General features: G+C 43.5%; 2 protein-coding genes and 1 long non-coding RNA gene across 6 annotated transcripts in view; 2 read left to right on the forward strand and 1 right to left on the reverse strand.

Annotated features, from left to right (window-relative positions):
- Positions 1 to 14,620, forward strand: part of Pex2 (peroxisomal biogenesis factor 2) — a 126,200-nt gene extending 111,580 nt beyond the window's left edge. For 3 of the 4 annotated variants that reach the window (XM_075889382.1, XM_075889383.1, XM_037426641.2), the window contains exons 6-10: positions 760 to 912; positions 2,273 to 2,320; positions 5,494 to 5,700; positions 10,889 to 11,032; positions 13,214 to 14,113. In XM_075889382.1, the coding sequence (XP_075745497.1) occupies positions 760 to 912; positions 2,273 to 2,320; positions 5,494 to 5,700; positions 10,889 to 10,993 (513 nt within the window). In that variant the 3' untranslated portion in view covers positions 10,994 to 11,032; positions 13,214 to 14,113. Of the gene's footprint in view, positions 1 to 759; positions 913 to 2,272; positions 2,321 to 5,493; positions 5,701 to 10,888; positions 11,033 to 13,213; positions 14,114 to 14,488 lie in introns of those variants that run through there. The other variant, XM_075889384.1, reaches the window with a different exon arrangement.
- Positions 11,045 to 27,218, reverse strand: part of LOC119175687 (uncharacterized) — a 95,137-nt gene continuing 78,963 nt past the window's right edge. The window contains exons 3-8 of the mRNA XM_037426631.2: positions 25,510 to 25,572; positions 23,763 to 23,912; positions 21,625 to 21,681; positions 19,064 to 19,148; positions 17,910 to 17,968; positions 11,045 to 13,370 (exon numbers count right to left, since the gene is read on the reverse strand). Of these exons, the coding sequence (XP_037282528.2) occupies positions 13,351 to 13,370; positions 17,910 to 17,968; positions 19,064 to 19,148; positions 21,625 to 21,681; positions 23,763 to 23,912; positions 25,510 to 25,572 (434 nt within the window). The 3' untranslated portion in view covers positions 11,045 to 13,350. The remainder of the gene's footprint in view (positions 13,371 to 17,909; positions 17,969 to 19,063; positions 19,149 to 21,624; positions 21,682 to 23,762; positions 23,913 to 25,509; positions 25,573 to 27,218) is intronic.
- Positions 14,943 to 22,138, forward strand: LOC142803708 (uncharacterized). The gene is made up of 2 exons (XR_012894238.1): positions 14,943 to 16,079; positions 16,155 to 22,138. It is a non-coding gene; the product is annotated as an uncharacterized LOC142803708 (long non-coding RNA).

Consider the following 27,218-nt stretch of genomic DNA (forward strand, 5'->3'; position numbering starts at 1 on the left):
TTGCAAGACTGCAAATCGTGCTTGTCTTGTGGTAGCAAAGTTTAAGGTGCTACCGCTATTCAGGAAAAAAAAATATCTTAATTTTGACTAAAAATCTCGCGTGCAGGCGCTTGAAGATGAGGCTGCTAAGCAGCAGGATATGGATGAAATTTAAGCAGGCCGATGTTGCATGGCAGTAGACTAGCAACGCGAAGACAGAAAGAAGACGTCATAGTGCACTGTTGGCACTGTGCCATCTTCTTTCATGTTTCTGTGCCGTCATGCTATCAGTTTACTGTTGGATTTGGAGCAAGCCCAAGCCTCCAACCTTGTCAGTGTTGCATAGACATGGTGCATGATCAGGGTCCAGAAAGAAAGGGGGGGGGGACATACTAGAATGATGTCAGAATTTGATAATAGCTTTAGCATGACGTTCCTGCTCAAAATTTCATAGTATACATGAAACACTACTTCAGTTAATTGGGTGAACAACACAGTTTACAGTGTGCAGTATGAAAGGTGCACATTCAATTGCCAACGGGAGCACCCGAACGTGCACCTTTCATATTGTTTCGCCAATCTGCTTCCGGACGTCGAAACATTAGTCGTATACTGCACAAATCTGTCAGAACGAGTCAGAAATGTCAACCTCCTGCAGTCTTATGCAAATCTACGCCGCTGTGCTTTTACAAGGGAGTGAAATTCACACATGCTATTCATGAAAGTGTTCCCTTTATTCATCTGTACCTTTTTTTATGCAATCTTCTTGTCTCTATACAGGTTGAGCATGGAATTCGACACTTGGAAACAGCTGTTCGCGTGGCTTCCGTGGCCAACTTCGTCTTGTTTCTGGTTCGAGGGAGCTACTGCTCGCTGAGCAACAGGATCGTCGGTGTTGTCAACGGCCATTCAGCACGACCTATGTTACGCGAGGTAAGCCACATCACGAGTGAAAGCCGCGTCTCGTCATACGAGGAAGGCAAATGAAGCCAGTTGAAAAGCATTAGATTTATTTAGGAAAGCGTAAGCTACCAACCACACACCTGGTCTTGATGGGTAGCTTAGGCTTTTTGAAAAGAAGCTACCCACTTGCGCGAAAGGTGGTTCTGATTCTTCCTCATGATGGCCACGTGCCAACAGGAGCAAAATGTGAAAGGGCCTGTGTCCACGCATCTAAGTGCACAACAAAGAAACAGTAAGTTGAAAATAATGGAGAGTTTTCTGCTATGCAGTGTTGTATTAACCTGCACTGTTTGTTGCATACTAGGAAAATTGGGTAATAGTGGTGCAAGACTGGGACAGACAGGCTGAGATAGACCAAGCGCCGACTTTTAACCAGAATTTATTCATTCGCGCACTGTATTACTGTCTGTGAACCTAATAGACGGTACCTGATAGACAGTGCTTTGCCTGCCTCACTCTATTTGTCTTTTTCCTCGTACTGTTACCCACCTCTCACAACTCTGCACTGTCTCATGACCCTGTGGATCATGCATCGCCAAGCAAAGTTCGCATTTAGTTCGCTGTAACCACTCATTCGCTTTGTCAGTGTTTGTTATTCCAAGATTCAATCACAGAGCGTCTGCCTCCTTTGCAAGAAGCACTCGGTTCAATACCCGGGGTTGCCAGGCATTCGCTGGTTTTTCTCATGGGGTGGGAGGTACATCGGCGTGGTGCACTGTGCCGTGGGTGCTCACTATCTCGAGAGGGTGGCCTCTCGTTCCCACTCTCTTCTTTCACTCCTTATTACTCTCCTTCTGGCCACTCTGCCCTGCACTGTGCTCCTGGATGGGTTGCAGAAAGGAGTGTCTTTCCTTTTCTTGGACAACTGCCACTACTCCTGGAGGTGGGATAATAATTAGATTTTCCAGTAACAAATCAGCTTAAGAAATTCTTCCATTCGACCTAGACAGTGCCTTACGTATTCCAGTGTTTAACCAAAATATGCAACTGGACCCATCGAGGGGCTCTGCGAAGGGCCCCTCATTTCGGTTTTTCGAATACATTTTGGGTATTCTAGGCAGGTTTTTAGAATCGCGTGTACATGTGTGCATTGAAAAACACCTGCATTGTCCTTTTTTGGCTTTTGCGACTTGCGAAGCATTTCGTTATCTGACCACCATTTTTCTTGAAGTGTGTATATATATTTTTTCACCTTGCACATACTTTTTCATTCCTTTCTCTCCAGCCTGGCGAGTTCGTTGATAAATCTAGCATGAATGCATAGATACTTATATGGAAGATAAGTGAATCTGAGCAATAGTGGCATGTCTGTTATGCTTGCTCATTGCAGGTTCAGTTTGACTTCATGAATCGGGAACTTCTGTGGCATGGCTTTGCGGTAAGTTGGAGCTTGTTGCTCAATATCTTTTGGTTTAATAACACTTGCGGTGTGGGGTAAGTCTGTAAGTAAAGATACAAGCACACAGCTTTTTTGACCTCAAGTGCTATGGTTGATATCAGTGCTCTATTGAGCCTGTGCAGGGAGCAAGCCTCTCCTGCTTGGAAAATGCAAAAGGACGCACACATTTTTGCTATCGGTATTTTCTATCACTCCGCAGATTGCTGCGAAGGATATCAGCAAAGCACAGATATTGGCATGAGTCGGGGTTTTGCAGTCTTACTAAGCTACAAGGTATCAATAGCTAGTGTGTCTTGGAACATTTAAAATTGTTGTCGATGTGTATGTTGTGAAAGTGAGTGCAAGACGGAGCTCTTCACGGTTTTGACGTCAACTTGGCTTTAATGTAAACAACCAGCAGCCACCTGTGTCATGAGTTTTTGTTGGATGTCATGCTCGTCACATGTTCTCTCTGCTGCAGTTGTCAGTGCAGTACTTACCTGCAGGCAATACAATGCACAGAGCGTGCTTTAACACTGTTGTGTGGTCGCATGGTCAGCTGTGTTCACTAAAAGAGAACCACCCTGATCCCTCTCTCGGTGCTCTCTGAAACGGGAAACTGATGGGGCGCTACAAGAATGTCTTCAAATATAATTAACCATCACATACGCGTGCAAACAAGGTCTCCCATTATTGTAATTTGGTCATCAGCTACTCATGGACACTGAAAAAAAAAAATATGCAGATAAAAAAATTTTTGTGTCGGTACTCCTGTAATAATACTCTATGAAGAGTTGCTACACTATAGGTGTGCTAATGTTTATGCTTTGACAAGTAGAAGAACAACAACGCTGGTGAAATGATTGAGCTGTAACGAGATGAAAACATGGGCAACCAATGCAGCGTGCCCTAATCACATTCTTGCTTTGGGAAGGAAAATTTGTACAAGATGGTATTGGTGATTTTAGCATCAGTATAAGGCCTGAGGATTAAGCACTGTTATGAATACAAGCTGAGGCTTAGCTAAGAAGTGTAAGAAAAAGTGTACGAGATTAGAGGCTTGCGCACGTGCCATATCAAATCGCTCGAGAACAGCTCGTATAGGACATGACTGGCGAAATGGCATACAGCAAGTTGGTATACCGTATTGCCCCTTTTCTAGACTGTGTTTTGTTTGTGTCGTTCTTAAAGGATGCACTGGAATGGCATGGCACATCTGGGCGCCAGCAGTAAAGAATCAGTTCTTAAGAAACATATGAATTGTAGGGTGCTCTAGTAAAAAGAAACAAAACAAGAAGTTATCATCCACTGGACACTAGCACAAGGTGACAGAGGCAGGATAGACCGAAGTGCACTCTAATGCCTCTGTGCTGAAATCACCTGTACACCCAAACCTTGATTTAACAAACCCAGGTATAATGAAATATCGGTTATAACAAAGTAGCGAAGAACAGTCTTGCAATAGATGAAGTGTTAGGAGTACACCTTTATAAGGAATTATCGGTTACAATGACCCTATATTTGTGTAAAATGTAACTTTGTTATAGTTAGGTATGAGTGTATAACAAAGAACATTTTTTTCTGACCAAGCTGCATTGTGGTTGTTACGGCACACTACCCTGATAACAGAGTGGGCTGTTTTGCAGCAAATAATTATAAAGGCTCATTAGGAGATCATTAGGAGACAACTGCAGCCTGAAGCAAACCAAAAGTAATGCGATGATGTTTACTCTTATTGAAAGCAGTCGTACCTTGCTGCAATGTCGTTCAGATTTGACATGGTTAGGTGTGTCTATTCTTGCCTATATACATACAGTAACACTTCTTGTGTCGTGTCCCAGCGAGAAACCTATGGACACCTGAGTATTATCATCTCGTCTTCACACATCGTTCTCTCTATGTTCCTGCCTGATAGGTTGCAAAACAGTCCCTGTACTAAATTTGATGCGGTAGTACACCAATAAGTTTGGCCAAGTGTTCTACCGCAAGTTCATTCAAGGGCTTGAAAAGAGTTTCGTTTTAGCAGATACGTGAAAGCAATGCCAGAATTTCATTAAGGAATTCTTTAACTGGTAGGTAAATGAAAAAAAAATAATTTTTTTCAGTGAGGCTCGTTTCTTTGTTAGACTCGACTAAATGGGTCCCACGTACCATGAGGCCAATGAAATCATAGGTGACATTAATTATTGGTTGTAATTATGGTGTAATTACTGTTTACGATCTTCTTGGCCTAATTGTACGTTGGATGGGTTACTTCGGCTGCGTCAAACTGACTTGTAAGTTCTTCTGTGGTAGAGCTGTGGGCCACAGAGGCTGACATACTCGCTCGGTCTCAGATCGGGCTGCGCGTAAGTTCGGGTGAGTAATATTTGGCTGAGCTTGAGCCCGAGTAAGTCAGGTCGAGAAAATTTTAGTGAGTCTGAGCCCCAGTGAATTCAGTGTTAGGAATTTTTGGTTAGCCTGAGTCAAAGTGAGCCTCGGGCAGGATATATAATTTTTAGTGAATCTGAGTGAGCTCGACGTCTTGCCGACCTATGGTTCTCTCTATTCGACTTCAACATAGCCATCAGCCTTATGTTTGCTCGTGTTTACACTCATGTCTACTCACACATACTGCAACACACTAGTAACATTCATATGGCGCATGACTGTTTATTGATCAGAGGTGTGAATTAATTATGGAGAGGGTGTTTCTGGGTGCCTTCTTCACCCCCCCCCCCCCCCCCCCCCAAACTCTTTTGTGGAATTCCTGACAAAATTATCTCATGCGAGTCCAATGTTTCATAAAAATTTTCTTACTGAATCGGAATCGTTGATAAGTTGTACTTGAAAGTACAAGATCAAAATGTGCCACATTGAGCACCGAATATGTGAGATGGCGGCGTTAAAGAGCATCGGCACCATAATTGAAAAATGTAATTATACACTAATGCACTCCTCGGTCAGCTAACTTGGACTCGGATCAGGCTGCAAGTCCCAGTAAGTCTGCCTGAGAAAAATGTTTGTGAATTTGTTCGAGTGAGCCCTACGAACAATATATATTTTTTGGTTGGGTCTAAAAACAGCTTGTATTTTTTTTTACAATGTCCCATTTAAACATAGTTGGAGCCATTCAACTACCTCATTTTTCTTTAGACCTTGATTTCAATTTTGTAGGTAAAATGTTTCCGCAGGAGTTCATTGGCTTTCTTCTACCTCTGGTCAACGTATACCCAGCCAAGAACTTTGTGAGTCGGCAGTTGTTGCGCCGTAAGTTGCGTCCGACTCATCCGAACGAGCGGACACGAGGAGACATGGCCGAGTGTGGCATCTGCGGTGGCTGCCCGACGCAACCGCACGAGATCGGCTGCAGGCACGTCTTCTGCTATTACTGCATTGCGGTAAGTCACTCAACTACAACACGGAATGCTACTGCCTTGTTGGTGTAAATGTGCTACGTTATAAACGGTCGTAGCAATGTGCACAGCAAGGTGTGCACATTGGGTACGACTTTGATATCAACCAGCAGCTGCAGTAGTATGCGAGCTAATAAGCAAGATTAACATCTCCAACACATCATCGGTAAGGTACAGTAGTTGGATACAGCTTAAGCCTGAAGAAACCCCACTCAGAGTACCAAAGTGTGGCAGGTGATATTGCACCCGTAGCCAGAGAAATGGTCCAACTCTTGTATTCAGCTATGTTCTCCGACAGCAGGGTCATTAACCATGCGGAATATGACATCAATCTAAATTGCACACCCATTTGTGTAGGCTTGTGTACATCCGCCTTTGAGGTTAGAATGCTGCAGCCTTCTGACCTTCTAAAGTACCTAGTAGCCAACTATTATATTAAACAATGTATAAATTTAGACTACTGCATTTATTCGCGTGTAACGCGACCAGGATTGTAACGCGAGGGGTGTCTTTTCACTGCGTACAGGAAGAAAAAAAATATAACAAAAATGAAGAATTTGGGTGCATCACGGTATTTTTTAGACTACTTGAATTTTGTGAATTTCTTTATTCGATTGTAATGCGAGGCTCGACTTGAGATGGCAAAGTGTTACAGAAAAAGAGACTGGCGTTACATTCAAGAAAACACGGTAATAAGCTATTCCTTAAGACTCCTATTGGAAGTAATATTACGATGATAGGTTCACTGTCAGAGGAGACAGTGATGATACTATTAAGTTTTATTCTTGAATTTCACACCAAACTCCGCTACATTAGAAGTACCAACCTGGTAGGATGCAATGTTTGTGATGTCACATTGTTTCCTCCTTAATGGGCAAGATGCTGAAAACATTCCAGAGGTATCATTATCACAGCGAAACAGGTTGACTGCTATGTGATTATATACTGCCTTAATGTCATCAACGCCACCATGTCTGAGCACCATTACGTTAAAGGACCCCTGGCACCAAATTTGGAAACTTGAGATGCTTGTGTTGTTTGAGAGTCTGGCATGCGAGTATATTTCTGACCGATTATTGGTGACAAGCATTGAATAACATATTCTAAACATTGACAATAATGTACAAAACAGCAATAGAAATCACGTTTATTTTCAGCACATTTGTCACTAAGTTGCAACTTACAAACATTAAGTTACAAGCAAAAAACAACATTTTTAATGCGACTTTTGGCGTTGAATATTCCTACCCAACTCACAAATATCTACAGCAAGGTTCCTCACAGACAGGCACAAAATTTTAGATATTTTCATTGTTTAGTCTGAAACAAACATTCAATTTGGCAAACTTCATTCTCAAGAAAATACGTTTGCAGGCATATGGACTGCCAAACACTGTCATCATGGCTACTGCTATTTTCTTCAAACTCGAATACCTTAACATGGCAATTTTAGTGTGACAAAAGATGCACACATGTGATAAACAAAGGACAGAAAGGTGCTAGACAGGCACAGACAGGTGTCTGTTCTCTCTCTCACTTGTGTACATCTTTTGTAGCACTAAAATCACCATGTTATGTAATCACCAACTCAACCAGCAACAAGTTCTTATCGAACACTTGAGTCTATGAGGCCAGTGTAAAACTTTACTGTGCAAGCTTCAAACAAGTTTCTAATGCGTCTTTGAGCTCACCATCTGTCTGCAAATCTTCAAGTTCTAACTGGTACATATTCCTACCTTAACAAGATTCTGAAAGGATTGAACGCTACTCAAATGTTTTAAAAATCGGAGTATTTTTGTGGGAATCGGTGTGCTCATTTCTCCCCCAGCAGTTCTGCATCAAGGTTATACTCACTAGCCTGCTGTTGGAAAAGATTGAGTTTGAGCTCAAAAACCTTAAAGTCTGCGAGCATGTTGTGTACCAGCTTCCTTTTTCTGTGAATGAAGGGCCTTCTCTGATCTAATGCTTCCATAAAGAATCTTTATTCCCCAATTTTCAGTCTTGTGTGAAGAAATGAAGTGAAGACGTTAGCTGGCCAATGTAACCATAGGAGACAATGCCAGCTGAAAGAAATCTTTTTTTTTTTTTGTTCCTGCTAACACCATTTGAGGTCAAAATTGTCATGTCGGCTTTCAGATAGGAAGTGGCAAGGAGAGAGGGTGTCACGTTCTGCCGGGGGCAACGTCATAATGCCTCGCGGGCTGCATGCTGCTTGCAAGCCGCAGATTGTCGACACCTGCACTAGATGATTTCGCATTTGCACTCATAGTGTGAAACGAATCGTTAAAAAATCTTAATTCTGGTGATTGACACGACGAAGCAGTTATTGTATGAAAATGAGGTACATCTTGGAACCACGTGGAGTTCTTCAACATGCACCTAAGTCTAAGCATACAGGCAATTATGCATTTATTTGCCATCGAAATTTGGGACCACCACAGTTGTCAATCAAACCCAAGTCCTTGTACTTCTCAGTGTGAGAAATGGCTGGGTCCACAGACCCTTCGTCCATTGTATACTTTTTTCTGCTTCAGCTGTAAAAAACATGGAATACCAACTAGCCTGCCCCCTTACCTTGCTCCACAATCAGATTAGGTTAGTCAGTCTGTATTGTATTTTGCTTATGTGCTTCTGATGCTATTTGATTTGTATTTGTTCCAACCTCAACAACTACAATTTGCGTACCCCGTTGTAGTCGGTTACAATCTAAGAATAAGTATAAGCTTTACCTTTAGCCATGTCAATTTCACACAAAATGTCTATGCTCCATTCGTTGGTGTTAGCATATTTTTGTGATGACAAGCACTTTTGCAGGCTTAGCATAGCTTAATTCTGCCATATGTGTTTACATTCTTGTCCCTAGTTTTAACTAGAAAACTTTAATGTCGCGAAAAATGTTATCAGGGATTCTTTTATGAGTGCTCAGTAAAATATAGCATTTTATTCACAGATAGCAAGCATTTGTTTTCCTACGTACTTATTATTGAAAGAAAGCTAGTACATATGCTACAGCTGCCCAAATCTTTACCTAGCGAGTGCAAGTGGCCGACTTTTGTGGACATCAGTGCCATATGGCGGAGTCATGTTGTAAGCAGGGCGAGGATAGTAAGCGCATGCTCAAAGTGTGCGCTTAGCTGGGCCCATTTTGTGCTGATACTCCTTTTTAACATTTGAGGGTCAAAAGCGAACATGTACATCATCTGTCAGAAGCCACAAGTCAGTCGAAGGCTTGCATCCATGTCCTTTCCGGTATGTTTAAAATGCATGCCTTTTTCGATCATTTCTATTGTTTGGCACGTGCTGCCAAACTGTGGGAATATATGGAATTTTTTACTTGCATCCATGTTTCTCTGGTTTTTGGTATGCCTTAGCACAGTGGTGCGCAGGCTCCTTCCGGTTTTGTTCTTTGGCCGGTTTCCACTTGTTGCCCCCGTAAGACTGATGGCTGTCCTGTTCAGGATCTTTTAAAAAGTGACAGACTTGTTACTCTCTCGTTTAATGCTCTCCGGTGTGCAATTATACCTGCTTCCGTTCAGGCACTGACTGAAACAAACGATGCTCATGTGGTTGTGTTTCTAGTTTTGGGGACTCACAAAAACTACTTTGGTCACGGTAGTAAGACGAAAAATTATAGGTTTCGGACTTGTTTTAATTTTCCGGGCGCGCTCACAACTACACGGTTTTCTTCAATGCCTTTACCCGCAAAGTTTGCTTTCACTGTGAAAGTACTCGCTGGTTTCTCTGCCATAAGTAAGTCTAGTGACTATTCCTCTAAAATGCCGCTCATTACCAAATCATGATCTGATTCAGTAAATGCCAGCTTGGCATATGAGGAGTGACTTTCGAGTTAAGACTCTGATGTTGTTGACTAAGATCTCAAAAGCAAGCGTGGCGAGACAATGCTGACTAGATCGAAAGTGGCTTCTGCCTCCAACCCCCCCCCCCCCCCCCTCCTCGTGTTTCCACTAATGCCACCTTGTGCACTTATTTTACCACCTTGTGCACTTATTTGCCACCTTGAACACTTTGTCACGGTCAGCAGAAAAATTTTAGAAATTCTTTTTCTTAACTGGATCAATCTGAAGAATTTGTTGCAGCAATAAAATGATACTCATTTCAGGGACAGATTTTGCAAAAAAACATCGACCCTCAAAACTTTGACATCAACCCATATTGGTGCACTTGAGAAAAACTGTTCTTTGGCTTATATCATAAGTGGTGGCCTGTGGAATATTATTGTATTTCATTTACTGATTGCTTGCTCCAATGCTTATCTTTGGAACATGAAATTTGAGCAGAACCATTTGCCTATCTATGGTGCCTGCTTGTGTGAATTGCACTGATATAGTGTGACATCCTTCCAGACCAATAGCCTATCAGATGATGGCCCCAGCTGAGTAAATTTTGTGGGCATGTGCTTACCCTCACCCTGCTTGCAACTTAGCTCCATCATATGGTGCCGATGCACAGAAAAGTCTCTGCTCGTGCGTGCTACTTAAACATGGTAGGTTGTACTTGAACTTCAAATGAAAAGCAGCGCTCTTTCAATAGGGTGAAGTAAAGGCACGCTACGTTTTTGTGGGTTGACCTTATATTAATCAACTGAAGCTTTTATAATTTGCAGGTTTCGTCATCACTCATGAGAAACCCAGTGCCGGCGACTACAGAAACACGGCCTGTAAAAGTGTGCCGGTCACATGCGTAATTGCGTAGGCCATTTCTCAATGAGTGGTGCTCTCTTAATTGTGGGCTTGTTGGCGGTTATTCGTTTTCGATACTGCAATCCGATCCTTTATCAAAGTGACTTGTCATTTTGTGTTGCGACATTTCACTGCTGCTTGGATATGAATGCACGACCGGTGTTGCTGCCTGTAGAAACTGAAGTGTTACGTTGCTATGTAGGAGCGTGAAGGTCTAATTCCGAGCAAGTAGGGAGGAAACAGTTAGGAGGGAGCATTCTATAATGCTGTAGAAAGAAAGGAAGAGAAGTAGCACGTCAGGCACGCACACGCCAAGCTTCACTTGCTTCCGTTTCCGTTCCCCCAATAGGCCAAGGGCTCCTGAATTTTTCCGAATTTGCGTCTGGCTACAGCAATGTCAGAGGTCTACCTAGATACATATACAGCTAGACATTCTATTAACACCTTACGCCTCCTTTTTTTTTTTCTCGCAGAGCCAAGTTACAGCCGATGCGAGGTACTCCTGTCCACTCTGTAATTGTCCGGCCCTGGGACTGGAGAACGTCAGGAAAGCGGCACTCCCTTTCGCCACGAGCTGATGAAGAGGAGAGAATTGATTCGTCGAAGCATAAATTCAGGCAAGCTCTCTGTTGTTGCTTTTTTTTTTAACAAACTCATTTATTCACGTCTCACTTTTATTGGACTGAAAACTTTACAACACACGCACAATCATAAACAAATCACGCACGCTTTCTATACAGCATCACAAATGCACAGAAAGTTGTTGTGGAGCTTATTCTTTTTCTCTGAAACTAGTTATGTTCTGCAGGACAGTGCAGGGGTGCGGTTTGGCTTCTTTTTTTTTTTTTCCTCGTTTGGAGAACTTGGTCGACAGATGTCGGAAAAGTGGAGTATTTTGTCAGCATTACATTAGTACTATGATTGTATATCGATTATCTTGGTCTGAATCGATTCTTGTGTTTTAGAGGTAATGGCAGCCAGAGCTGTGATCTCGTATAGAGCGGTTAAGATATATATATGTGCTAGTACACACTACTTTGTTGCAGTAATTACATACTTTCCAGCAAAACCTGCACTTCTCTGCGGCCGGGTAAGTATGGCAGCTGGCTACTGCGCGCCTTAGCAAAATGCTCTCATAGCTACTCGTGCGACTCCTGCACGATTTCACTCTGCATATTCCTTGAATGGGAGGATTAGTGGAAGACAACACGTGACCTCTTCTGGCTTAACTCGAACTTATCCACTGATGAGAGATGGTACAAATTTCTTAGTGACTCTTGCTACAATTCGAACAAGGGCTGCTCTATTTTCCACCATTGGTAGTGATCCAACCAAATGTCGAAGTACGTGTCCCTCGATATACTAAATGAGCTTGACGGTGTCAGGCTCACTCGTAATGCCTAAAACACAAATTGCTGCATATTCTATAAAAGTTGGCTCAGAAGCTAATCTCGTGAGAAGGTTAAATTTCATCTAATTTCGACAACACTTCTACAAAATATGGCTAATTTCACGGATGAATGGTTGTATTTTTACAAAGTACAACATTGATCACAACCACCACACAAGGCACTTTGTTATCATAAAGCATGGAAAAAGAAAAAGGTGCATTGCCCCTGTTGTTTTTCCTATCTATCACAACCAACCACACTTGATTCGCTGACGTGAAAACCACGCAAACATTTTTTTCTCTCGTGTCAGACATACGCCAAGGCTAGCACATTCAGTGCCTGCCTTTCCAATTTTTTCGGGCTGAAATGATGCAGTGATTCTGTTCCCTGCACACGGGTACGTGGTTGAAAAATTAACCCACACATAGTAGTACATGTATAGCAGCTTCGTACCTCGTTTCTAAGCATTTAATCTTTCCAAACATGGTTCTTTGTGGTCTGTTAAGACACACTTGAAGTGCAAGTGTATCCGGAAACCAAACACTACAGTGAAACGTGGCTTCAATTAACATTAGCATTAACACACGATAAGGAAATGGTAATAAGATTGAGGTAAGACTGTTATAAATGTGTTCGAGCATTGCCATCTTGGGCTGTAAATGTTGCCGTATTTTATCCGTACCAACTTGATGAATGGTACTATAGCGAGCTCAGACGCACGAAAAGAGCCGTACGAACGTGTGTGGCATTTTGTGACCTTGTTCGTTTGACGTCAGGAACTGTGCGAAATAAATCGTGTACTAAAAGCCCAGAATGGCAGTGCCCCTGACTCAAAAACAATGTCATCTGTAGAATAAAATGGATTGGGAGACAAACAGAGATGAGCAGAAGATCACACGAAATTAGTTACCACTCGTTGCCTTGTCACACCCAGGAAAGGAGGTAGTGCACCAGAAGCTCACTACTGACGCTCTGCTTCCTTCGTTTGATTATTTTGTTTTCTTTACTGTTTAATTTTTATTCACCTTCTTTATCTCTTCTGGAAGGAACAAGATTAAAATTTTAAAATTCATTTCTTGTCTGGCACTGTGCATTTTACGATTCTCGCTGTGTATTATCTTCATCTCATCACTCTGCAAAGCCCCATGCGCCAGCATTTGAAAAAATCTTTCACTAGGTTCTTTTTCCATTGCACTAGAACTCTGGTGACTTCTTTTCTGGAGGCCGTAAGTCATGTTGTACCACCATTATATTCGCCACAGAGCGGACCAAGTGCCAACACTAACGAGAACGCATTACCACATACAATTAAACAAAGAATCAGGGCATTGTTCCAGCCTCGACACACACTCATACAGGCTTCTCAACACCGATGTCACAAATCGTCATGTCTGGCCTCTCGTGCAGGTTGACGCTGCTCTCCGAGCTGTTGTCGAGGCAGTGTCACCAATATCAACACGTCGCCAACCTCCTTTCTACACGCTATGTACACTATATACAGATGATGGATTCCTAGACGATGTGCTTGGGAACACCGCTGATCATCACCGCTTCTTTGGTCGTTCTGCAGAGAAAAAGAATGTTGCAGTGAGCTGGCTTTCACCATGAATGTGTTGCTGCGGTTGCGGAGTGTGTTCACTAACTGCTAACAGTAGTGCAATTATTTTTAAACCATGCACGCTTTTACACCAGTGTCGTCATAATGATCGTTGTATGTCTGTGCTATGGGCTGGGTAACATATATGCAATGTTTTTTTCATGTCTCTCCTATTGATTGCAAAGAGATTTCGTACAAGGTGATGAAGAATGTTCGAAGTAATTTATTTTACTTTGTAATATATGTATCTAGGCCCGTAGCCAGAAATATTCTTGGGAGAGGGGGGGGGTCAGTTGTGTTGAATGCCTTGAAAAACGCCTTTTTTATTGTCTTCTGTAGGACACCCCTTTTACTGCAATTTAGGTGTGGGGGGGGGGGGCCTAGGACTACCCCCTCCTTGGGTACAGGCTTGCATGTACGCGTATTTCAGTACCTTGTATAGTGTGCTTTCTTTTTACCTGGTGTGCAGAATTATGATTGTGCCTATATTAAGAGTAAACAGTGACTTCTGGAGAAATTATACCTTTAGCTGAGAGAAATCTTGGAACTGCTAGAAAGAACAAAGAACACTCGATTATTAAAAATGCTGATTACGGTTTAGACTGCTGAAATAAACAGGCCAGTCACGATGCCACGAAGATGTAGCAGCACTGTCATCACATTCCATGTATTGAAATAAAAGCTTCCACTCACTTGTGGAAGAAACTTTTTTTGCGGCCAGGATTAATTGATGTGGCTTTGTCTACCAAAGCTACTTTACAAACTACAGTTCTCTAAGCGAATCCCAAAGTGAGTTTGATGTTTGTTCACAAACATACAAAGCACTAATGCTGGGTCTTCTGCTCATTAATTGTGCTAAGTGCTCTGTATTAAGTGTGTAACTTATACGTTTTTTAACATGTGCTCTCGGTAAGGATGTTGAGAGCAAAAATCACGCCTTGGGAGGGGAGTAACTTCTATACTTGGTCAAAAATGTGAGAGAAAAATTCAGCAATGCTTATGATGCTGCCTAAAGCAAATTGTGAGTGCTGCTGTATAAGTGTCTTGATTTTACAGTAAGTTGAGGCAAATTTCTCTGCTTTCAGAAGCACGCTTCTCCGGATTTTGGCATTGATGGCATGGAGCCTTTGCACGGGCACCTCATTTATCATCAGCAGAAAACAACACACTATCACCAGTTGCATTTTTCACCATTCAGAAAAAATTGACTGAGACCATTTTGTGTGTAGGTGTACGATTTACATTAAGAAGAGAAGTTGCGAATGGCTTGACTGGCGCCGACAACTCCATGCAGCCCATTTCGCATCAATTGCCGCAGCCTGAGCGTAGCGCAGCTGCCTCGATAATCGGGATACTGCAGAAAGCAGCGCGTGGACATGTTCCACAACAGCCACTGCAGGCAGGCCTCCATTTATGCAGAGCTTTATTTCCGTATATGGTATCAGTGGACATTCCGACCACATAATTTAGTGATGTGGAAGCAGGGGTGTAGGTAAGATTTAAGATTTATTTGGGGGGGGGGGGGGGGGGGCAGGCAAATGGTCTTTTTGCACTTTGTCATCGTCATTGTTAGCCAGACTACGTCCACTGCTGGACAAAGGCCTCTCCCATGTTCCGCCAGTCAACTCGGGCCTATGCTTTTTTCTGCCGCTTTATACCCGCAAACTTCCTAATCTCATCTGCCCACCTAATTTTCTGTCTCCCCTTCACCTGCTTGCCTTCTTTTGCAATAATTCAGTCTGTGATCCTTAATGACCAGCTATTATCTTGTACTATGTATGCCATGGCAAAAAATTCGGGGTAGGGGGGAGCATAGGCCCAGTGTGCCAACCCCTTGCTACGCCACTACGTAGAAGCCGCTGTGGAACCGGTCGTTTAGCCACCGACGTTCCCTCCTCCCACTCCTCTCGCTGTCATTGTCGTTCATCCTCCACTGCGCTCCGCGTTTGCTCTCTCTTGTTCTCGTTTGTGCTCATTCTCTGCCAGTTACAACGATGCTGACGCTGCTCAATGCAGGAACGGGTGCCTAAGAGTGGCGCTTTAAAAATTGCAGCATCGCTTAAAGAACTACAGCGCACCTGCGTTTCACCTGCGGAATACAGCCATGCTAGCCGATTTTCGTTCGAACGGCAAGTGCTTTTTATAAGCTGACCTAAGTACTACTCAGGGTAACAAATTTGATTCCCAGAGAAGGGAACCGGGTTAGGGGGAGACACAAGGTTAGGTGGGCAGATGAGATTAAGAAGTTTGTGGGTATGAATTGGCAGCAGCAAGCACAGGACTGGGTTAACTGGCGGAACGTGGGAGAGGTCTTTGTCCTGCAGTGGACGTAGTCAGAATGATGATGATGATGATGATGATGATGATGATGATGATGATGATGATGATGATGAAGAAGAAGAAGTACTACTCATATAGGAGCTAACGGTTCGTTGTTACTACCTGAAACATAATGTTTGGCTCAACAGTGATGGCAGAATTCTTAACCAAGTTCACTGGGACCTCACAGTTTCTGACCTAAAACCGGCCACACAGATGCGTATCTGTATGAGAAAGTCGACTATATCTGAAGCACTGGATAAGTGCTTGGTGTCATGACAAATGAGAAAGTACTATTGGATGAAGCATTTATGCAAGTTCTGTCTGTGGGAGGAACGGCAATGGCTATTGGTGGAGGTGACTAGAGTATAAAGTTGGGCATGTTGGTAAGACATAGTTGATCGACGTAGCGCGTTTAGAAAGCGCGTGGAGGTGACGTTTTTCTTAGGCTATAACTGAGTATAACTGCCCCTACCTCTTAAATTACGGTGTGAATTACTTACTCTACACTCTATCTCAAAAGCTGGTTGCAGCATAGTGGCATATGTAAAGCACCAGGCATATGTAAACCACATGCTTACACAGCGAAACATATTTCTGTTGGTAAATGTGTGGTAGTGGGAAAAGGTTGAGTCAACTGTATTTGTTTGGAATATCCTAAGTCACAGCAATACATGATACGTTAGTCGCGATTCATGCATACGTTATCAGTATTTAATTATTGTATCAGGAGGTGCTTATAATTTGGTGGCGAACCAATGCGGCAGTGCCCATCCATATGCAACCGCCGCTCTGATCTGACCTCGTGCTTGCTACTTGACCAGTGCCCTGACAGCAACAAATAAATGGCGGAATGAGCTCTTGCTTCATGTCATCTCATGTCGAGGACAAAGTGTCAGGATATTTTGTCCTTGTTATTAAGATAAGCTGTTTGTTCAGCCACACATTTCAAGTCTTGTGCCCCAAAATTTAAGAATAAATCTTGAAACCGCGCAGTATAGACACAAATACACTGCTGTCGAAGTCATCACCATTATTATCATCATCAGCCTGACTACGTCCACCGCAGGACAAAGGCCTCTCCCATGTTCCGCCAGTTAAACCGGCCCTGTGCTTGCTGCTGCCAATTTATACCCGCAAACTTCTTAATCTCATCTGCCCACCTAACCTTCTGTCTCCCCCTAACCCGCTTGCCTTCTCTGGGAATCCAGTTAGTTACCCTTAATGACCAGCGGCTAAGAGCGTAGGATGCTACCAAATGCTCCCTTCTCTCACCCAATGCATGTTGTGTTGGGCAGCAGTGGCGCTGCCGCTGCTGCGCAATACTGAGTCTTTGTTGCTACCATTTGCTTGCTCTACTTGCTCAACGCATGAGCGCAGATGCTGCAGGCATGCCGAGGAGACCACATGACCACGTGGCGCAGATGAATAGACCGTAAGCTGTGTTTGCTCTTCCCATTGGCTAAGCAGCTCCATAGCTTCCATTGTGCTACAAACAGCTTGTTAGAGGATAGCTGTAGCCTAACCACTTACATAATTTCAAAAGGCCATTTCAGGGATCTTTAAAAGCAGTAAAGAAATCTGTTGCCCTTTGTATGCGGACTAACCTCAGCCGAAGATTCACAAGAGCAGCATCATCGTTTTGGGGTTGATGTAGTAGCAGTTATAAGGGGACTAAACGGCCGCTGTAAGCTGGAGCAACAGCCTTTGGGTTCTTATACTAGGAAAAACCTAGCTTAAGCCATGCATAGATGATCATGAAACAAAAAGGACAGATAAGGGGTTGTGAAGGTTCCGTCTTCAATCCTAGGTTTCTCTCCTGTTTTAATTGCCTGTGTACGTTCACTGTTTGGTTTATGGCTAAGCACGGTGTTTGTATCATCACACAATGCAATGGGTCCAATTTGAAGGCCTCTCCTCATGCCTGCTTACTGCATTACTCATTTTGTAGACACAAGCATTTAGAGCTTATGCCTTTTGTACTGTCTGGAATTTCTATCTTTCAAGCAGAAGAAATTCATGCCAATGTTATTACGAAGCACTCTTGGAGCACCACGCCTCAAATCATATTGAGACTAATGTGTTTAAAAATCATCGACCTCTAACCTGTAACAAATCTTTAGCATACCATTAATGACTCGGGTGTGGAAAAAATATTTAGTGTGGAGCAAGACAACGCATACTCACTGCGTTCGAAGCTCTTTTCTGTTGAGATCTTGCATTCCACGGAGCCTTGCTTGCACGTACTAAAGAAACAAGAGAAGCCATATGTAAGCACTCAAAGCTCTTTGCTATGACCAGTCTATCCTGAGATGACTATCGCTATTTCTCTGAAAGTTGCGTATTTATACTAACAAAAAACTTTGAAAACAGCAAAAGAAGAAAGCGGTTTAGTGGTAATGGTACTCGACTGCTGACCCGTGGGTCACAGAAATCGAATCTTGGCCGTGGCAGCCACATTATCGACGAAGGCGAAAGTGCTTGAAGCCCATGTACATAAATTTAGGTGCACCTCAAAGGACCCCAGGTGGTAGAAATTTCCAAAGCCGTCCACTATGGTGTCTCTCATAATCATGTGGTGGTTTTGGGATGTTAAATGCCATTATTTATTATATAATGAATCTGTCATTTAAGCTCATCATATTTTTTACCACGTTGTGCAGCCTTTCAGCAATCATACTTCAGAAGAAAAAATAGCCATATCCCGGCATGGTTTTTGTTGCAACCACGCTTATGTGATGGTCGAGAGTGGTCTTAAAGCAATGTTGTTTTCATTTGATGTGAGCTATCCGCAGCTTTCGTACGTTTTGCTTACATAGACGATGCTGACGTAAGATGTTCCTTTCTTTGTTTAGCTGCTTGTCTTAGCAGCTTCCGCTCTCAATCACAATAGTATGATCATATGTAACAGTTCCAGTACACAGAAAACGTGAAGTATAAAATCATACATTCTACACTGAGCAGCATAAACTGGCCTATCCATGCCAATTATTCTCAACTTTGTTTTATAAAAGTTTGGCATTTCATTGATGAACTTCAAAGGAAGGTATAACAAACATAAAATGTGTTAATAACATGCACTAGGATCATGATTAAAGCAAAATTTTGTAGTTTTTTGCAGAAAGCTAAAATTACACCAGGCTTATTTAATGTGTACTGCTGATAATGAGATTGACATGAGCCTTGACAGTATGAGATTGTCACACATGTAGCTGGCTGCTATTGTGCAAGTGCTTTGTGTTGTGAGCCTAGTGGGTTCTTGGTGCACAATGCAAACTATAAGAAAATGAACACGGTGTTTCTGACGTATTTGTGGGGTAGGTTCGATGGCACTGCCTTACCATCCAGTGATGTACGGCTTCTGCTTGAACTCTTCCATGCTCTTGTACTGCTCCTTGGTTAGGATGCATCCACCAGGAAGGAATACTGCGTGATAAAGGGGACAAAATTATGTGTAAGCACACTCTGGAATATGTTTTATGGGTCCGAAGTTCTGATCAGTGCAAAGACAAAGGCGATCTCAGAGGAAAGAAATTGTCTTCTATTGTTATAAAATACAAGTATGGGTTTGTTGCCGAGTATTAACTAGTCTGATTAGAATAGATGGCACTAAAATGAGAGGAGAAAAAGAAATGCATGGAGCATGGCTTCTGCTGTTACGCACCTTTACAATGTAACTAACTCCGTGACAAAGTATTTACTTCTATGCTATGTGACAAACATCATGTTTTGCATCCTGTTAAAGAAAGTGACTTCCATTTCAATGTATAATGAAGGTCCCCACTTTCTTTTGTAACCGCGTTTGACTGCATCTCTTTTTTGCTGTGCAATTTCTGCACACTTCTTAAAACTATTGCTTTTATCACTGTCCGCAGTGACTGCTTTTCTCTATAACTGCAACAGTTGTGGGAATATTTTCTGGAACGTGCACGAAGGAGCTGAATGCAAGGAAGCCTTGAGACCCGGTTTTCGTTTACATACTTGCACGCAAGACTTTCATTAGAATTGACTTTGTGTGACTGATTAACTCATTTGCTTGCTTCATTCAATCTCAACTGAAGGTCTTGGAGAGCACCTGTATACATTTCGATATGCAGTAGCTGTCAATGTTTTTATCAATTGTCTTGTAAAGTGGTCGTCAGCTTAGTCATGCTGTCTGTAACAGCTCATAGTCGAAGAATTTTTCCAGAAGCTTTTTTTCTTGGCAAGACAGTTGGAGTTGAATTGAAAACAAGAATAACCATTGCTGGGAGAGGCCCCTCCCAGACGACTGAACCGTGACCATCGATTGCCTGCACGACTAAAGAAATGGTCACGTTCGTGTGATGACTGGAGCAGTCACGGATCGTACATCAGTCTGAAGTGTGCTCCCATCGGTGCATGCTCATATTCATCCACCCTTGGGGAGGAAACAGCACAGCCTCTTGAAGTTTGGTCCTCGACAAAGTTCATACTCACTCGCTCATCTCACCGTAGACAAGACGTACTCACTCTCACAAAGCAAGTGAATAAAATGCAGTTGAGTTATAGTCATGTCCTATGCATGTCAGTCTTATGCATCGTCAATCATACAGTGTAGCTGGCAGAGCTTACTGAGTTGGAAAGTTGTAGTTTTGAGTGGTATGAGTGGTGTCGTCATAAGCAGGCATCACCTGGTCATCGATTATAGGCAGCCACTGTTTTGCTGGTGCAGTCAAACCTGGACATATTGAACTCGCTAAAAAAATGGAAATTAGTTCAATGTATCATATAATTGAATGTGAAGCTGTTAAAAATTCACCGTATCTTGAGTGTGAATTTCAGTGCGCAAGTTGGTGTCATGGAACTGGTTCGCTATACTGCAAGAAAGGCGGCTTACAGTGATACACGGGGATATTTTCTAGTTCTTATTTTTTTCACTGTTTTAGTATAGGGTGCGAGTTATATGCAGTTTCGGTTGTTGGCAAGAAAATACAGTATATATGTAAGACTCAACATCTTCAAACGTAGCTTTGCATACTCGTCAGGCGCCAGAAGCCTCAAGTGCCTTGGTCGTAATTGTAATGTTGCCATTGTTTTTTGATATGATACAAAAGATTCTTTTTTAGATGCTGTATGCAGTGGTGATGTCACACTTTTTTCTTCTGTATGTTCATCTGTGTTGATTATCCCCAGCTTCGAGGAAAATGGTCAGGTTCTTCCGTTTCACAGCAGTCATTGCATTAGCAGAGGGTAGTATAGAAGCGAACAGCGACCCCGCACAATGGCCACGATGAGAATGATTCGTGGGGCATCTTCCTAATCACACCACCCACTCTCCTAAATGCGTGCGGGGAAAGGCTTTTTCATGAGCAAAAGCTAAGATCTTGGGGCATGTCGCACTGCCCAACATTCGATATATTAAGTGTTGCAGCTATGTATTTCTATTCAGTGTAGCCGTAAACATTTCCATGCACTGTCGTTGAAGCATTTTCTTGTTTGAAAATTGTTCAATATGAAGGATGATTCAATTTATCAAAGTTTGATATAGCCAAGGTTGACTGTAGTCACAAAAGAAAAAAGATATATACAGTAGACTCTCAGTAAACTGAACCTGAAGGGACCTGGAAATTGTGTTCCATTTAACTGAGAGGTGAACAGGTGAACATGGGTACAGAATACAAGGCCAAAACCAAACATTACAGAGGCAATAGTTCCGTTTAACAGATTTCTGTTTACTGAGAGTCTACTCTTTTTTGTGTGTGTGCGTGTCGGCACGCATGCTCGCGCATGTGTGTGTGTGTGTGTGTGTGTGTGTGTGTGTGTGAGAGAGAGAGAGAGAGAGAGAGAGAGAGACTACAAGAAATGTTTGCATATGCATTTAGCCTATTTACTTTAGACAATGTATCAAGAGCCAGAGCTTAACGATGGTCGTACGGCTCACCTGTTTCACTGCCCAAGCTCTCAAGTTGTGATTGGCTGCCATCACCAGAAGATAGTGCTGCAAGGAACAGGTCAGGGATGTTGATTAGAACTACAGATAGTGGAGATAGTAGGTCAGGATTCATTGTAAAATGGGATGATACCTGCAAGCAAGGAAGAGAACAAGACAATACAAATACTTGAGTTGTCTTTTCCTCCTCTCACATGTCTTCTACTGTCATGTTTGCATGCCTTAGCATCTATTTTAATGTTTTATCAGGGATGACAAGCATGGCCAGCAAGACAACGCAAATAAATGTCAACTTGCCTTATGTAACTTTCGCTGCATAACACAGCAAAATGCCCACCCTTGCCATGATAATCTTCTTTAGTCAGAATAGATACAAAAACGAAGGGCAAGAGGCTGACACTTTACCCACTAGCTCTGTGTAACATCCTTGATGTTGCCGGTATGTTCTCTGGCCTCCTTAATAAGCCGTCAATAAATTATGATTGCATTGCGATCAAACACCCCACAGCCTGGTTCCTTTTTACATCAATTTTTTTCGTGCTAGAATGGTGTGTATATTGACGTTCAGTGACAATTCTGACAAAATGCTGATGTGCCATTGCTGTATTTTAGGTGCCACTTTTGAGAAACAAAACATTTGTCTTGTTTCACTCTTCTAGTAATTCATCATTTGCTGCCTCAGAACCAAAGACAGTTTTGCAAGCACTAATTTAGCAGCACATCCTAACATAATGGTGCTTTTTCGTCCATAGTACTCTCTGTCATGCTTTATACATTGATCTTGTGCACAAAAGAAACTAGCGAACTTCATGTTCACCAAAAGCCAGAAGAACATGTGAAACTGCATTGGCGGGCACTGTATTCTTCCCACCAAGTCTTCATTATGGTTAGGAAACTACAGGACATCCACAGAACGCAGTAATTGGAGCCCATAGTTTGACGTACGGCACACGGTCGCTCAAACCTTGACGCTCTCATGCTTGGCATAAGGCAACTAGTTGTAGTCCTTGCTGGAGACGGGTGTACCAAGCGCAAACCAGTGTGTTGCATTGGAGTGTAAATCAGCACAAGCAGGTGATGATAAATAATTTATCATTACTATTACATTATGAAACCACAAGTGCCACTTTCTAGGCCACGAAATCTTGCTGTTAATTTTGTAAAAGTTTGCACTGAGACATATGCATGCTCGAGTTTGCCATGCTTTATTATTACTATAGGTAATATTTTACCTAAAGGACATCAATGCACCACATGAGGGTGAGGCATAAGTGCTGCAGTAACGGGGACTAACATGATATGCTCATCATTGATGGACTTGAACTGAAATGATCAACTGTTGATTGTGCTTCTTTGTGTAAGTGCATAGTACTTAAAGGGTCCAGCTTGTCCACTCTCTCATGTCCTGTGGTCGCACGGTGGTCAATACCATAGGTGTAGCCAAGGGAGGGGGTGGAGGGTTCAAACCCCCCTCTGGAATTTTTCAATATTGCTTGCATATTGTACACTTGCACATACAAATGCAAGCATAAACATTAAGTGTTGTTGAACACGTCTCCATTCACCCAACGTAGCGATAAGCGCTTCTGAATACTCTGGCTAGTGCCCGTACCACAGCCTTGGCCAGAAAGGCAGTGGCAGGCGCTGTGTTGCCCTTCGTCTTGTTTCATGGTACTGGAGCTGCATTATGTGCAGGATTTATAACTACTCAGGAACTATAGCAGTGGATATATTTTTTTTTAGGGAGGATGGGAAGGGGTTGTGGTTAACATGCATTATTATGCTTTTATCTGTACTGGCCAAGCTTTTAGACTTGTAGAACACAACAAGCAAATAGCACAGTGCACAGATATACTGGTTCCAGTACAGCTGTTGTATCAACGCCGATATACTGTTTCGTCAAGCAGTACTTATTGGTCAGTCTCTCGTTGGCGTTGACATTAGGAATAACTGTACCGGAAGGAGCCACCGGCGGAGGCCGAGTGGCCTTCGACAATTATAGTGTTAACCCATGGCAGCACCAGTGTAATGTCTCTCGTGACCTCGGCTGTTCTTTCAAGTCGTGAAGTGTGGCCATTAATCTTTTACTACTCGCTGTCCTTGAGGTGTGCGCGGTGCACAAAACTCACTGGTCATGGCGTGCGGGTCGACGATGCACTCGCCCATGCTGGGCTGTCCGGTGAGCGGGTCTCCGACGTCCTTGGTGACGCACACCATGCCCTCGGGGCACTGCAGCGGCGCTGCGGGCGCGTACACTGGCGCCGTGCTGCATGCAATGCCTGCGCACGTCAAACACCCTACACGCTGTACTCGGTGCACACTTTCAGAGCTGTTTAAGTACACTTGACAGAAACACTGGATCAGTTTAGATTGGTGTGCCCTGACGACTCTAATGTCGTTGATTTCACTACAACGGGTGGGTTAATACAGCGAAAAATAGAGGTCAGCAGTTCGTTTTTGAATATCGCGCTGAAATATCCGCCGGTGACGTCATAGCATACTCTTCGTATTTCGTCATGTGCTCAGCCAACTATCCTGAAGCTTTGTGTGTCAAACCTGTGGCCCTCCCGATGGACAATGTATTTCGTTTTTGCTGATTGGGAACTGCGTAAGACCTAGTATGTGCACCGTCAAAATCTGTGACGCCACGGCGTTAGGTGCGGGAACCATAGGGTAACATGTTACTCTGTGCGGGAACTTCGAGGTCACCCGCGTTTTTTTTTCGCGCCTTATCTTTCTTACCATGCGTTTTCTCGTGGCAAGTGCGGCGATTTCCGGAGCGTTGGAAGCGTAAGTGACTGATATGGCAATAAAAAATCGGTTTCCCCTTCCTGGACAATTCCGGTCAGCTCGGTGTTGGCGAAAGACACCGGACGCGCCAGATGTGTGCTCGCGTTGTCGTCCGCTGTGTGCTTAGAAAAAGTGTTGAACGATTACGACTCCACTATGGGAGATCAGAAAGGCGTCCCAACCATTTCACGCCTGTGGCAAGGGGAGGGGGGGGGGGGGGGTGAGACGAAGTGGGTAACGATATAGAGTACAAGGTATAAGAGTACAAGAGATATAGAGTACAAGAGCTTAAAGCCGTCCCGTGGGCCTCAACTAGAGGAAACCAGAGTGCAAGAAAGGGGGAGGGGGGGTTAGAAAAAGTGGGTAACGATTTAGAGTACCAGGTACTCTTCTATGGGAGAGCTTTAAGCCGTTTCCGAAAATTCACAGCAAAGGGGGGGGGGGGGGGGGGTAGGAAAAGTGGGTAACGTTTTAGAGTACAGGATACTCTACTATGGGAGAGCTTAAAGCCGTCCCGTGGGCCTCATGCCTTTCTGTTATGGCGGCATGTATGTGACAAAGGCGAGGGATGCATTCTTGCAAACAGCTGGCGCGCCGATAGCGGCGATGACGACCTTACAGAAACGCGACCTTCTGAGGTGCACAGGTGTGGATGCGTTTTCTAAGCGCCGCTCTCCTGTAACTGATGCTCTCGGAATCGTGCGCTTGTGGGCGATCAGCCGTTCTTGATATGCCAGTCTGATCTTTTATCGAGGTCTTGTCATTTCGCGTTGCCATGTTTCGTTGCTGCCTGGATATGAGTGCATTACCGTCGTTGTTGTCCGTAGCAAACGAAGCGTTGTGTTGCTACGCACGCGGGAGCAGGTCCGGTTCCCGGCATTGATGAAAAAAACAATTAGGGGGGAGTATTATGCAATGCGAAAGAACGAAAAATACGTCAGGCTAGGCAAGCTTAACTAGCCTCTCGATGGGGCAACGCAACACGCAAAAGGAAAAAAAAAAAACAGACGAAAGTCGCAGATTAAAATGCCCGAGCAGCGCAACATACCAGTTCCACGTAAAGCAACGACAAGCACCATGGCTTACCGGTGAAGTGCTTCAGCGCCTTGCTTGTGTTGCTCGGGCGAGCTTCTTTCGTCCAGTCAATAACTGAAAGGGTAAAAAAAAAAAGAAAGAAAAAACGTTATACATTACGCGTGTATGTACGAATATTAGATATCATTGCTGATTGCTGTGCTCAGTCGCGGCCGAAATAAATTTTGCTGGCGGCTGTTTTTTTTTTCTTGCTCGGTCCTTTGCCGAGTGCATATGTAATAACCCCCGACCAGTGAGTGACCATGTATGAAAACAAAATCGGTATGGAAATGGCCAGGGCCATTACACGTACGGGAGAAACGAATGGCGAATATGCAGCATTAAGTGGCTTTCCAATTAAAGAGGCGTGACGGCTATTGCAATTAAATATTGCGCTCATTTGCGAAGCCTACAGGTTTCGGAAATGAACGCTGTGTGTTCGTGCGTGCGTGCGTGCGTGCGTGCGTGCGTGCGTGTGTGTGTGTGTGTGTGTGTGTGTGTGTGTGTGTGTGTGTGTGTGTGTGTGTGTGTGTGTGTGTGTGTGTGTGTGTGTGTGTGTGTGTGTGTGTGTGTGTGTGTGTGTGTGTGTGTGTGTGTGTGTGTGTGTGTGTGTGTGTGTGTGTGTGTGTGTGTGTGTGTGTGTGTGTGTGTGTGTGTGTGAAGAAGCTTCGCAATATAATGATGCGTAGCTTCCCGATTCCTCAAGCTATCAGCAAGCGAGCCCGCAATAACTTCAACTTCCGTGAACGTAGTGTATACGTATTTGCGCATACATTATGTGGCGCTTGGGAAAAAAAAAATATTAAGCTTGTGCTCTCGTCCGCTTCTGTCAAACATCCGTAACTCTCCTTCTCCCATAGCTATATACGCCAGTTATACTTTCCTCTCAATTTATGCTTGCCCGTTTCAAGCCATATACAAGAAAATTGGCCCCGTATCTGCATGTAACACTGTAAATGTCGTTGAAAGACGATAGTCTTACGTCTGGAGAGAGTGAACAAAGCGTTTATTTGATGTTATGCGCAAGAAAATCGGTGAATGGTATTCCGTAGGCGCTGCGTTGGAGTGCCTCGAGCGTGCAGCGGAGGCGAACGAGCGCATCGAGTCACGTCACACGTGAGACATGAGCGCTATCTGGCAGTTTTTCTAGAAAACGGGGCGTGCGCGCCCGTCTCGGAGGTAATAACGTGCAGAACGCAAGGCGACGGGTAGGTGCCACCACCGTGTCGTCTTATCAAAGCTTTGGAAATTAACACTTGCCTTTTCGTGCAAGCGTTGCATGGTCAGCGCAGCGTGATAAACACTACGGTCCTTAGAATTACTTATGTATGCTTTTTCTAGTAAAAGGCACTCAGAATATTAACGTGTTGTTATGGTGCCTCAGAAATGCGCAATAATTTTTTTTTAATTGACAGTCGCACAAGTATGAACGCTGAATCTTGATTAATATTGGTGGGCGCTGCTGATGAGGTCGGCCGTTTGGGCTATCGTCGTGTGTGTTTAAGGGTACCGTTAAGAGCGGACAAAGAGAAATGTACAGACAGACAAAAATTTTTACGTCGAAGGTCTCCAAGAAAAACTATCGTCTTACAAAAAACATTGTGACGCGGCGAGAATTCAACGTTTTTTTCTCGACCCATTGCGCTCCTCCCTCGGCGTCTTGTCATGTAGTGCCTTTACAGTACGTCTGTACGCACGCGCCGATTGGTTTAGGAGCACGT

The sequence above is a fragment of the Rhipicephalus microplus genome, chromosome 3 (assembly GCF_043290135.1).
Source record: "Rhipicephalus microplus isolate Deutch F79 chromosome 3, USDA_Rmic, whole genome shotgun sequence".
Lineage (NCBI taxonomy): Eukaryota > Metazoa > Arthropoda > Arachnida > Ixodida > Ixodidae > Rhipicephalus > Rhipicephalus microplus.